A 14,029-nucleotide genomic window follows, 5' to 3' on the forward strand; every position below is an offset into this window, starting at 1 on the left:
CCACAATGAAAGGTAGCAATACATTCTAATGTAGACAAAAAAGAGAAAAGCGTAGCAGAACAAGATGAGCTCATGTACCTTGCACAAGGAAGAGGTCTTCGTAGATTTCAGCCTTCAACACCTGCATCAGAATGAAAAGGAAGCCGGCCAGTACACAAGAATCATGGAGAAGCCTATGATGTGAAGAAGTCGGCAATGTTCAAATTCTATACTTGAAAGAGAAGTTGCTAAGGCCACTACTAATGTACCTTGGCTGTAGAAGTTACAGCAGGAAGACGGCATAGAAGACTTGCGAAAAATGTGCATAGAGGAAATCATGCTCATGAGCAACTGGTGATAAACTCGTTGAGGACTGAGAAGAAACCACCTGAAGATCGTAAGACGAAAGAGAGACACAAGTCTATGTCACAATGCTTGTCGAAGACAAGTTGCAATAAGTGTTGCTAGTCTTGAACAAGGTAGCAGGAAACTTCAGAAGTTCAGAAGAAGCAACGATTTGCGGAGCAAAAAGGAAGCACAGTGAGGCGTTTTGATGCCACCGGTGGCAGGGGTAGATTTACGAGCAGCTTTGGTAGCGAGCTGCTTACGGGGAGCTTTATCACCAGTGGATTTTCAGGCAGTTTGTTTGGTGCGAGCCATGGATGCAGCAAGGAAGAATTGTTAGCTTTGGTGATGGCGGAAGCCCAGAGAAGCTTTTGGCTATGGCGATGATAGGGCAGATGATACAAAGAAGGAAGAGCTTGAGGTTGGCCAAATTGTTGCTTGCACAACAATGGACAAATCGACAAAAACCTGCTGCTAGAGTGAAGCTCGAATGTGGCGGCCAATCTTTCTGTGGAGAAGAAGAAGTTATCTTCATTGTGATGAAAACCTAAGGGTTTTAAAAAACCCTATTATTTGTGGATGGAAAATCCCTATGAATATATGGTGCATATGAAAACCCCTATCATACATGAAAAAATGGCACAATATTGGCTTGTGTGGTAAACTATGGATGTATTTGATTGTGATCAACATTTGCGGGTGCCCTGCCCTTGCATTGACATAAAATGGATGTAATTTTCTCTCACCCATGTTTATGAGGGTCCTCTGCCCGAGCCCACGGGTGCTCAAAAAGATATTTAATTGTGGTGTGCAGGAGTAGTGTACATTGTCAAGGTCTCTTGTATGCCATGGAGAAACCAATCTATGGAGAGAGGTGATCAAATGCATCCCCCCCTCCCCCCCCACCCTTCTTTTTTCCCTCTATCCCCTCCTTAAATTTAAGTTCAATATGGGAAATTAAGAGGGGTCTACCTCTAATGTATACGCTTAAGTGTCCCGTTCCAAAAACCCCCCTCCCTTACACTCACGTGATACCATACAACATCTATAGTGAACCCCCCGGGTTGAGCTCATGGTTGCAGATGACTCTTTGGGAGGCAGGATTGCGTTTCCTGTGGTTTCTGCGGCATGCGAAGGATCATGGACTCTTGTACACAGGAGGGGGATTGTTGGATGGAGTCCGACTCCACGGTTGGAGTGACTCAGTTTGGGGAGGAGATTCGGACACGAGGAGATCTACTTCAGGCCCAGGAGCAGTTTTATGGAGCATTAAGAAGCAGTCATCTTTTGCCTTGTCGAGCAGAGAGGCAGAGTACCGGGCTGCTTGTGATGCTGCTTGTTAGGTGGTGAGGATGCAGAGGTTGCATTGCAGGTTTGGGCTTCCACTGGGGGAACCCATGGTCATCCAGAGGCACTTTGTTCATGAACAGATCGTTTGCTGATGACATCTTGCTAGAGTTCTGTTCGACGGAGGACAGTACGGTGGACCTCTTCACGAAGTCGCTCTCTCAAGATTTGCTCAGGCGACACCCCAGCTCCATGTGGTTGGTTTCACAGCCAGGAGCTGAGAGGGGGTGTTAGAAGTCATCTCTTGTCTAGTTTTATACACCAGGGCCTTTGTTGTGGGTGTGCCCGCCCTTATGAGGTGTTTTGTCATTTTTTTCCACTCTCCGCATTTTTCCCCTATTTTTCCATTTTTTCTGTGGCTTGGGAGGCAGCCCTGAAGTGGCAGGAGAACCCAGTAGCTGGCCGACTGATGGCACTGGTCCACGACTCCATTACTGAGATGGCCGACTACTGACACTTGGCCGACTGGCTGTTTTTGTTGGTCGTGGAGATTCAGCACCAGTCGGCTATCTGTAGCACAGGCCGATTGGTCTATGGGGCCATATAAATAGGCCCCCAGTCCCCTTGCGAGTTTTGTATCAACTTTGGGATCTTCTTGTGTATATAGAGCAGAGTTACACGCCTCTATCTCCCTCTCTCTTGTGCTGTATTTTTCTGCATGCGTTTTTGCTCTTGTGTTCCAGATCTGGTCATCATCTCCGTTGCGTATTCTGACATACTTTAGATTTTTCTTCTCATTTACGAACCCCATACATAAGTATAAGATCCCTTACATTGACCTCTTTGTCTTTGAGATTTTGGTTGAGCCGCCGTTTTCTATAGTCTTTCTCATTAGTATATTTTGCATGACAAGTTATCTTTCCTCCTTGAGTTGTTTGAAAACCAACAACCATTCAATCAATTTATTACCATCAAGCTTCTCATTCAGTATAAATCACAACCAAGAAAATACTCCGCTTGAGGTACTGGTGGACAATGCTTTTCATCAAAGACTATGCATTATTTGTCAAGGGTTGTTGATGAGTGCCAATGTTGTGCTAAACAAGTAAATTATTAGAAGAGGTGTTATGTGGAAAGGGACTCCCAGTACATCTTGATGATGATGAGCGAGATAATTTAAGTATTTTTGTGATCTACAATTCAAAATGTATGCAAAAATGGATGATGCCATTGCATCCTATCAGGGTTGACCAACCTTCTACGAAATAGAGCTCAGAATTCATCGGGCCAATAAGTTCTACTGCCTGTGGTGGCAAACATTCACGTTTCATCATAGTCGCTTGATTATGTTACCAAATGGGCCGAAGCAAGTGCTTCAAGGAAAGAAGATGCTATGACAATAGCTACATTTCTTTATAAAAACATTATTACATGCTTTGGATGCCCATTTGAGTTGGTGAGTGATCAAGGTAAACATTTCATCAATGACGAAATCAAACATCTCACTAGTACATTCATGATTACACATTGCAAATTAACACCATGTTATCCATAAGCCAATGGCCAAGCGGAGAGAACCAACAAGGTCCTTATTTCAATCTTAACTAAGACTATGGAGGCTCGATGGACTGCCTGGGACTCTAAGCACGGCAACTTTATGGGCTTATCACACCTTGGTAATTAGATGTATGTCCTTTAAGATGGTGTATGGACTGGAGGTAGTAATGCCTTGCTAAATGTCCACTTGCTACCCCTTGGTGTGCCTATTCCAGGATCATGAGATATTCATCCTCTTGAGGGTAGCATCTAAGAATGTCATCCTCACCTCTTCTATAAAGAGGTAATAAGCTGGTAAGGTTCGCTGCTGCGGGTGGTAATAAGTTGGTAAGGTTCGCTCTCTTTTAGTAACTTCCTTCAAGATAGATTAACCATTTTCTTGCTTCACTATGGAATAGCATCTACCTTAAACAGTGTATTATCCGATAGATCATCATCGACTCTTGTTGGTGCTTCACCAATAGGTATGCGAGATAAATGATTAGGCATAATATGTTTCTTCCTAGGCCTCACTACCACTATAAAGTCAAATTCAAGAAGAATCAACAACTACTTGGCGATTCTTCCTGTGGAACATGGTTCACAAGATACAACAAGGTTTGATGATCACCGTAAAATAAAAATTTGTAAGTAAGAAGGTAATTCCAAAATTTCTTTTAGCATAAACCTTTGCATTCAGTAGTAGTATAATTTATTTTAGCCTCGTCCACTTGTTGACTTGCAAAACTAATAGGATAATCCAACTTGTGTCCTTCTAGCTGTGTTAGGACATATCCAATTGCAAAGTTTGAGGTATTAATGTGCACATGGAAGATGACATCCCACTCGGGTGCTCGTAAGATTGGAGCACTTGCTAAGGCTTACTTTAGTGTGTCATAATTGGTCCATACAAAGATAACATAGTGTGTACAAAGGACGAGCTATCTCTGCATAGAAAAGAATACACCAATGGTAGTAGTCGACATGGCCCATGAATTTCTGGACTCTCTTATAGTTTTTGGGTGGGGGTAATTCCAAGATAATGTCGATGTTGCTTTCATAAGTGGAAATCCCATTCTTGGACACTATATACCCAAGAATCACTCCGTGTTTTACCCAAAATTGGCACTTGTAAGGATATGCGATAAAGTCTACATCGTTCAAATATCTTATGTAAGCAATATAATGCTCCTTCCATGACAAATGAATGCACAAATTATCTAAGAAAGCTTTAAAGAACTTCTTTATAAAATCTTTAAATGCAGTGTTCGTGAGTCTTTGAAATGTGGTTGGTGCATTGGTTAGGCTTAATGGCATAACACGGTAGGCATACACACCATCTTAATGAAAACAGTAGTTTTAGCTTGATTCTTAGGTGCAATAGATATCTGATTGTAGCCTGAGTAGCCATCTAAAAAGCTGTAGGTCTCCTTGCCTATGACTTATTTAAGCACATGTTCTGAATATGGTAAGGGGTAGTAATCTCTGTGCGTGGCAATGTTCACTTTTTTGAGATCAACACACACTCGAAGTTTTCCATTTTTCTTGGGCACAATTATAATGGGTGAAACCCAGTCTGAGTGTTTAATCTCATAGATGAATCTGAGTGTTTAATCTCATAGATGAATCTGAGTGTCAATCTCTTCTTTCACAATTTTGGCATATTTGGGATGCATTGGATAAGGTCGTTGGGATTGGTCTATAGCATTGGGCACCATAGGGATGGTATGTTGTACCACCTCTGAAAGCACTCCTTTCATGTCATGGTATGTCCAAGCAAACCAATCCTTATATTCCTTGAGGACAGCAAAATGAGTTCGGCTTCCTGACTTTGGGTGAGGTCCTTTGCTATAATAAAGACTACTTTAGGGTCTTACCAAGTCTACTTCTTTGGCTTTTATAGGTCCGTCATCATAGACTTCTCCATCCTCACTATCACGTTTGGAGTTTTCAAACACTAACTTGTAATCCCCAACAGTCTAAGACTTATAATATTCAGGTGCTGTGGCAGGTTCTGGTTCCTTTCCTTCCTCTGCCTTGGTTGTTGCATTCTCAAGCTCTCGCTCTTTTTGTGCTAGCTCATAGTTTTGTTTCCTTCGAGCTGAACGATTAAATTTTGGTTCATTAGAGAATTTCCCTTGGATTATATCAATTAGGGGTGGTCTATATACATGACCTTTTGTAACTCTTCTCCCCAATTGTCTACAAACTTTCGGTGAATATATACAGCCCCAATGTATTGTAGCCATTGGACCATGGTTGTTCTTTTATTCAGTCTCAAGTATCTGTTTGCCTTATAACATTTTATTTTCCTCCATTCTCTCAGTGATCTCCTGCTTTGTTAGGAAGCTTTCTCTTTTAGTTCAGTTTCAGTTTCAGTTGTGGTAGTTTCAATCTCCAATGTTTGTTGTGGTCTCAGTTTAAGACTCTTCATCATAGATGTATGAATTAGAGGTGATTGAATCAGAGTCTTCCTCCCATGTGGACTCAAGCTCACTGTACCCTCTAATTTCCTTAGTGTTTGGATGTATGGCACTCATCATTCACAATGTTACAACCTTAGGAAGTTCCTTGCCATAAGGTGTCACCCATGTCATTCCTCGCTTACTCCACATGTCTGTTGTGGCCAATTTAAATTATCTCCCTCGTATATGGCATGTGGCATATAGGTTGAATCTTTCTCTAGGTTTGTGTCAATATTCTTTTTGCAAGTAAAGCAATATTGCAATGGAACAGAATGGATTGTGGTATCAGATTCATTTCCAAAAATTCCACCACTACCCATAAGATATACGTGGATAGTCATCTCACAAGATCTACTCAAGGATTGAGTCATCAAACTACAAATGGACATGGTTCCTCACTGAGTCATGGATCATCTTAGCTTCACGCATAAAAGGTCATCCTAAGGTCATCTCATAGGAGTTGGGTTGTTTGGTAAAATCCATCACAATGAAGGTATGCTTTACTCGATGTTTTAACACTTTGATCTTAAGATCTCGTAGCATCCTAATAGGCTCAACAATTATTTTATCGGCCATCTTAACAACAATGTTAGAGACTTCAAGTCGAGGTCTACCCATCTTTTCCCAACACGTCCTGATGATTAGACTCACTCCTGTACCACCGTCTAGGACTCCCATTACTTTGATTCCTTTGGCAGTACGGAAAGGGTTGCATTAGTCACATCACTCTCAAAGTATCCATTTGGCAGTGAGACAGAAAGGGTTGCATTAGTCTCATCACTCTCAAAGTATAATTATACATTTATAATTATATAATTATATATAATATTATATAAAAATCAATATACATATAATAAATATATAATAGTATTATATTAATACTATTATATATAAACACATTTACACACATATATGTACGCATACACACCACACAAGTATGTGCGGAGGGTGTGTGTATGTGTGTGTGTGTGTGTGAGAGAGAGAGTTTCTATGTATGTGAGAGAGAGTGTATTCGAGATGGGTATGGGAGAAGAAAGAGAGTACATGTGTACGTATGTGTGTGAGAGGGTTGTGTCTATGTATGTGATAAAGACATAAAGAGAATGCATGTGAGAGAGACACATAGATATGCGTCTATATGAGAGTCACACAGGCACACATAAACACAAGCATATACAAACACACACCACACATAAAAATACACGCACACACTCACTCACATATACTTGCACACACACATACACATACAGATACATCTCTCTCTCTCTATATATATAGATGCACTTACGCACACTTATCATATGAAAAACTTTATCCTGCAGGAGGCAGCAATGCACGGGTCAATATATATACACACAGCAAGCTAAAATCAGACATAACAACAAAGAAAGCGGAGGAGGAGAAGATGGACAGCTTGGACAACCTTATAGCGCAGGTGCAGGGTTTGTCCGGCTCCCCCGAGGACCTCACCCATCTGCAGACCCTGCTCAAGCAATGCGAGGACTCCATTGCTGGCAAGCCACCTGCCCGCCTGCATGCCGCCCTCGGCCACTTGGAGCCTGCCCAGCATTCCCTCGGCTATCTCTTTCTCCTGTAAATCCTGTTTCTGTTAGCCCACTTTTGTTTTTTCTGTGCTTTTCTTTCTATCTGCTGCTTTTTTCCTGTCTAGATCTGAGAGGTTTTGAATCACACTATTTTTGGCCTGCACATGTATGTTTTTATTCCCCTGATGTTTGTTTTCTCATGTTTTCTTTGCCTTCTTCTGCTTTTCCATAAGATCTATGCGCTGTTTCCATGGTCTGCACATGTGTTATTTCATTGAACAACAGCAGAATTTTTAAGGGCAAGGGTGTTTGGCCTAGCTTTTGAACGACAGCACCTTCATAGGAATTCTCATGTGTTTAGATTAAGGCGCAGATAGTCACTTATTTGTTTTGATGTTACATAAAACAACCGTTAAAAGAAGTGGCTATTATTGGGTATCACATACATTATCATCATCATAAGGACGTTAACTCCATGAAGCTAGCATAAGACTAGATATTATTGGATTTTGGTTTCTCAAACAAAAAGACGACAATTGAAAGTTCCGGTAGATTGTTTCCTGTAGATCGCCTGCAACTCTCAAGAAGCTCTATATCATGTTGTGTGAGATTGTTGGAGACTGACACAATCAATTGACATGGGGATATAGACTAAATGTTTGTAACGGGTAGTTAGATTTGCCACATTCCAAGGGTTCAAAGCAAGCATTAAGTGTAAACAAAACAATGGACCATTCTAGGTGTGGGAGGGCTGTCGACTGTCATCTTCTACTGGCTGACTGGTGGAGTTGCTACCTAACCTCATCCAGTACTGGACGACTGAGTTATTGCTGGCCGACTGTGTTTTTTTGCTGGTCGTGGACATCTGGGTGCTGTTGGCCTGTTTTGGGCTGGCCGACCAGCAGCCTGGGGCCATATAAAATGGCCCCTGCAATTTTTCTAGTGTATATACAGAGTTTATACAGCTTCTCTCTCCCCCTCTCATCTACATTTTACTCGCTACAGCAGTTGTCTTCATTTCCGCTGTGCATTCTGACAGGCTCCTCCAAAGCCACAAATGCTCCATGAAGGTAGCTTCATGGTTTAAAGCTGAGGTGGCAGGCTACGGCAAGGGTCTCCATCTGCTGGAATATCTTTGGGGCAGGATTCGATCGGGAGTAGGAACTATCCCCTCACAGCCAGAGCTGCTCCCAAGTAAGCCCGAATGTTAGAAGCAAAATGACCCCATTCAGATACGGCCTCAGCTCGCATTCTATCTGGTGTCACCTCAGGTCGATGAAGGTGCCTGCAGATGTCCTTCTCCACGATGAAGCTGAGGTGGAAGCATATGAAGAGATGGAGCCCCTTCTTCTTTGGGGTAAAGCGAAGAAGCTCCATCTTGGTTTCAGCCAAGCCTCCTCAATGGTCGTGGAGACCCACTAATCCCGCAACGTCTCTAAGTGATAAGACAACATACTTCTGTGGGTGGGGTCCACGGTTGCGTCCTTCTAGATTGTCGCAAGTCACATGCTCATGGGGAATGAGAAGACAACTGCTCCCACATTCGATGGCATCGACGATGAGTGGTACTGTACCACACGCGCGGAGCCATGCTCTCGTCTCCTCAAAGGTGGATGCACTCTAAACGGGGAGCCGCTTGAAGAAGGCATAGTCCACAGGAAAGCCCATCCCTACTCACAAATGACATACAAATTTACATATAATTGCTTCATAAGTGTTATGTACCTAGACACTAATCTACGAATTAGGAAACTAATCTAACAAGGTTGGGGAGCCCCGGGAATAGGGATTAACATGCTAATACTTGGCTAGGGTTCTTGGATTGATAAAACAAGCTTAATGGCCTTTTATAGTGAGTTAGCTATTTATGGCGTAGTCATTACTATATAATTGAGAGCTTGGGTTACATTGACACATAGTTGTGCGGATGGACCACTAACGGTCTGGCTTGGACCAGGAGAGAGTACTCATGATTTGGTTTAAGACTAACCTTCATTTTCAGCTATGTTTACGGAGATTCATAGAAGGATTTTACAGTTGGTATCAGAGCAGCCCTAACGCAAAGGATGAAGAGGTATGTGTGTCTAGACGTTGTTGACGTCAAGAGTTCCAGGGTATGCCTCTCATTGTTTCTCTTTCTATCAATGCGCTGCTCTATAGATGTCACGTGCATCCTGCACTTGGATGCCACATAGACATATCTGAACAAGGAGGTGCAGGACCTGGAGTGGAAACTGGTCCCATGTGAGCCCAGTCCTATACGAAGTCTTGGTCAGGTGTGCATTGACATGCACATGAAGCAGTGTCAGTCCGTATTGTGAGTCTCCCTCTGGAATGATGTAAGATTTTTTTGCGTGTTGGGTTTGCAACCTGACACCAAGCGTCTGTAGAAGCATTATAGGATTGCATGTAGGAAGGGGTCCAGCCCATAGGGCTACCCTAGAAGAGGGCATAGTGCTCTTGCATGGGCTTTGAGTAGGCTTATGCCACCCAAGAGGGGCCAAGAGGGCCCAGGCTTTGCCTACCAGCCCTAGAATGGGCTGGGCAGGCTGTCAGCCAGCCCCAGGGGGCTTGGCCAGGCAGTCGATAGGCTCGAGGGCCTTGCCCAGCCGGTTGGCCAGGTGTGGAGGAGTCCACACAGTCTGCACATGCGCATGGTGGCCAGCTGGTCAGCAGTGTGAAACGACTGCTTATTTAGCATTTTATTGCATAAGGGACCTGGTCGTGAGGTATTTAAACAGGCCGACCCCTGTTTGGGCCAGCCGACCAGCATAGAAAGAGGGTATAAATACCCAACATAGAATCAGTCATTCTATCTCATAATTCACAAAGACAGGCGCGTTCCAAGGGCCAAGACAGCCAAGGGGAAGTGCTCCAACCAAGGTGAAAAGTGCAGGTCAAGTACTAGTCTTTATTTTCAGATTTACATCATTCTAATAAAGCAAATCCACCATTCGTGGTGGGGGCCCTACAGAGGGTATACGGAACCCAATACTATGTCCTCTTCTCTCTCTCTCTCTCTCTCTCTCTCATGTGCGGCAATCGCAAGCTTTGACGTTGGGCAGCAGGAGAATGCTCACGCACAGTAGTCACAAGACTCACGCAGAGCAGGTTGCAGACGCACAGTAGGTCACATGCGCATAGCAGGTCACAGGAACAAGGTCGTAGGCGAGCAAGGTCGCAGACGAACAAGGTCGAAGACTGGAAGCACAAGATTGGTGGAATACAGCAACCTGCTTGTCTGAGTCTCTACAATCTGCTCGTCTGTTCAACGTGCGACCTACTTGCCTCCTCATCTACGACTTGCGACCTGCTCTCTGCGTCTTCCATCTTGTTTCTTGCGACCTGCTCGTCTGCTCAACGTGCGACATACTTGCCTCCTCATCTACGACTTGCGACCTGCTCTCTGCCCTGCTTACCTACTGCCTCGCTGCGCCTCTTCACCTGTTGCTGTCATGTGTAGAATTTCCGCCTGCTGCTGCAACACAGCACTGCCGGCCATTACTCCCCTTGGAGAAGCACCGTTTCGCGCTAGAAGCACTGCCCTGGTCCGCCTGCAAAAGCCCTGAAGCAAACGATCTTCTCTCCTCAGTTCTGCTCCCTTTTCCCACCCACCCTTGCTCAGGCCCCCAAGGCAGCAACTAGTAGGGGAAAAGATGTCTCAACCCCTAGAGGGGGGACAGGATGGTGAGACAACCTTTCACACCCCCACGAAGGCACCAAATGCCTACCGCAGAAGACTGAGGGAAGGAATCATGTCCCCTGGCTTAGGAAGGATTACGAAGATGGCCCGACGAGATGAGGCCCTTTATGAGGAGCTACAACTTCACATAAGGATAGAGATGAACACCATGCGACAGGAGCTTGAAAAGGAATGGACCGAGCAGATGCATGCCCAAAAGAAAGTGATACGAAACGCTGAAGGAAGAGATATATGTCCAATTGAAGGGAGAAATGCAAGCCCAAGTACGGGTTGAGATGGAATTAGCCCAAGCCTTGATGCACACGGAAATGAAAAAAGAGATGCAGAAATGGAAGGATGACATGCTCCGAGAGATTGGCACAAGAGTTGCATCGTACGAAGGCACTTTGAAGACATGTATGGCTGACCGCGAAAAGACATCACAGAAATGCAAAACACTTTGGAATCATGTAAGGCAAAAGTGGTTGCAGGTGAGAAGGAAATGCATTCATGGGCTGAAATTGCCAGTGCCACAAAGAAACAAATTGAGGAAGTCAACCCATGGATTGAAGTAGTAAAAAAACAGAAGGATTCACCAGTCAATAAAGTAGAGGTGATGAATGCTACATTGGAAGAGGAAGCCAAGAGACGGGCACGTGCCTTACATGTACGTGTAGTTGGGTGGGAAGATAAGGGAAATCCCCAAGAGGATGCAAAAGCTCTTGCAACAAAAATTGGAGCCATTGATGTACCCATTACCGGAGCATGGCGAGTTGTGCTTGAGGCAAGGAAAGAGGGGAAATGGGCGGTATACAGAGATGGCTGAGTCATCATTACGGAGAGGAGGCCCGCTTGATGGTGCGCGGCCTATGAGACCTTGCGATTCACGGTGTGGAATTGCAACGGAGCCCTTAGAACAGATGCAGGATACTTTGAGGATACTTTCAGACATAGTGATATTGCTATGTATACGGAGACCCATTAGTGCACAAACAAGAGGCTTCCTGACGTCCGGGGTTATAGATGGGAATCAGTTTTCTGTCCTCAGCCACGCACAGTGGGAGGTACCAGAGGATCTGGAGGAGTGGCAATGTTTTATAGGGAGGAGCAAAATACATGTGGTACATAGAGATGTAGATGCGAGGTACATGTGGGTCCGAATATACAGAGAGGGGCTCTGCGAGCTATATGTGGCGGTATGCTACTTTCCAGATCACGGGAGAGGATGTAGGGTTGCAGAGATCAGCACAGGATGAGGGGGAGATTACAGATTATGGCAAGCATTTTCTCACACTCGGGAGTGCACATGGGTTGGTCATATACAATGGCTTATCGAGATGGCAAGGATCAGATGCTCTCACACACTGGAACTCTAAAGGGGGAGCGAGCGCAATGGACTACTTGATGGGATCTCCTTCATTGATACCTGATGTGCGGGGTTTCACGATTTCGAGTAGGCCCATTGGCATAGCAGCCGATCATGCATACCTGAGTTTCACACTAGTAGGTAGATCCCCGAGAGATGGGCCAGCCACTCATCTACCTAGGTACCAGAGATATCAGTTTACACGTGAGACAGTTGGGGTTTATCGGGATGCAGCATCTGATGGCTTGTTCGCTTTAGACCTGCATAGCCCTCTGAACGAGATCACAAGAGGATTGGCAGGTGTACTATCTGCATCCGCCTCGTATGCGTTTCCCTGCACTATGATCCCTTCCACCCACCCCTGCAGCACTGCCCCATAGAACAGTTGGTATGATGATGAGTGTCGAGAGACACGAGCACAGCTACAACGTGAGATTGCTATTGGGTCTCACATGCATAGACAGGCCAGGATGATCTTTCGGCTCCGTGTGCGGAGGAAGAAATGAGCCTATCTGGCTAAGCTAGAGGAGGAGATCTACCAACTCTTCCTAGGGAGGGACAGCAAGAGGGCATGGAAGATGTTTCAGGAGAGACAGCCTGTTACTCTGATTACTGCACCTGAGGCATGGCATACTTATGCTAGAGAGCTATATGATGCACCAGGACAGCCCCCCAACCCCCCTCCACTGGAAGCTAGACCGGCTAACAGCACCTTTTTTACTATGCGGATGGTGCTAGATGCGATAGACAGGTTACATAATGGAAAGGCACAGGATCATGATGGGCTAGTTGGAGAGCACTTCTTATATGCATGAGACACTTTGGCTCCGCTCATCGTACATGTGTTTAATCGTGCCATTTGTGAGGGTTTCTCGACAAGCTGGACAGAGCATATCATTGTATCACTCTTTAAGAGTGGGGACCCCATGGTACCAGGCAACTACAGGACGATCATGATTGGTCATTACTTGGCCAAATTATATGGCTCTATATTGGACTCGGAGTTGAGCCGATGGGCAGAGAGGCATGGTCATCGAGCACATGGACATGTTGGCTTCAGGAGAGGATTTACTACCTTGCATCACATATTGACACTTCGGGCACTTATTGAAGAGGGCAGGGCACAGAAGAGAAGGATATATTGCTGCTTTGTGGACTTCCGCAAAGCCTTCGATACCGTACCACGTGCCAAGCTTATGCACAGATTACATGACATTGAGGTACCCGAGGATATGCAGTGGGGGATATTGTCAAATCCCCACGGATCCCCTCGTGATCGATCTTGGTTCGAAACTTGAATCCTGCAAACAAACGAACAACAAACAACAAAGGGGGTGCAGGCCTGACTCACCTCCCAACCATGACAGCCGTGGGCGAACCCATAGTCTTGGCTGTCCCCACCGAGCCACGAGCTGAGCTAACTAGGTTGACGTACCGACCAAACTCCTCCTCGTGACGTCCCATACCTCCACGAAGCTGCCCTCGCGGGCCTCGAGACTGCTGCCGGCCTCGGCTGCATAAAGCAGGTGCACGTCTGCACTAGATCCAGGCTCCAAGACCATAGAGCTCTCACAAACTCGCGAGACTCTCTATATCAATAACTAACCTTGGCCACCCTTTTATAGGCTCTTGGCCGATCATCGGGCATCCACACTTGGGTGCCCGCCCGTCCATACTTGGGTGCCCGCCCGTTAGTATATCCCTAACTCAGCTCGTCAATCAGCCTGCCTAGTTCCAAGCTTCCCCAAGCCTCGAAACTAGTCTTGCATGCGTATAGCACACGGTAGATACCCACTGTGCACATGACATACTCCCCTTCCTCTAA

The 14,029-nt window shown here is 45.1% G+C and overlaps 1 protein-coding gene across 1 annotated transcript in view; it reads left to right on the top strand.

The window, feature by feature from the left end:
* The first annotated feature begins 6,924 nt into the window (after nucleotides 1-6,924).
* The window catches only part of LOC147635071 (COP9 signalosome complex subunit 3-like), a 54,397-nt gene continuing 47,292 nt past the window's right edge, over nucleotides 6,925-14,029 (top strand). Inside the window, exon 1 of the mRNA XM_086804348.1 lies at nucleotides 6,925-7,205. Coding sequence (XP_086660474.1) covers nucleotides 7,018-7,205 — 188 coding nt within the window. The 5' untranslated portion in view covers nucleotides 6,925-7,017. The remainder of the gene's footprint in view (nucleotides 7,206-14,029) is intronic.

The sequence above is a fragment of the Cibotium barometz genome, chromosome 10 (assembly GCF_041138505.1).
Source record: "Cibotium barometz isolate CiBa-2024 chromosome 10, ASM4113850v1, whole genome shotgun sequence".
In the NCBI taxonomy this organism is placed as follows: Eukaryota; Viridiplantae; Streptophyta; class Polypodiopsida; order Cyatheales; family Cibotiaceae; genus Cibotium; species Cibotium barometz.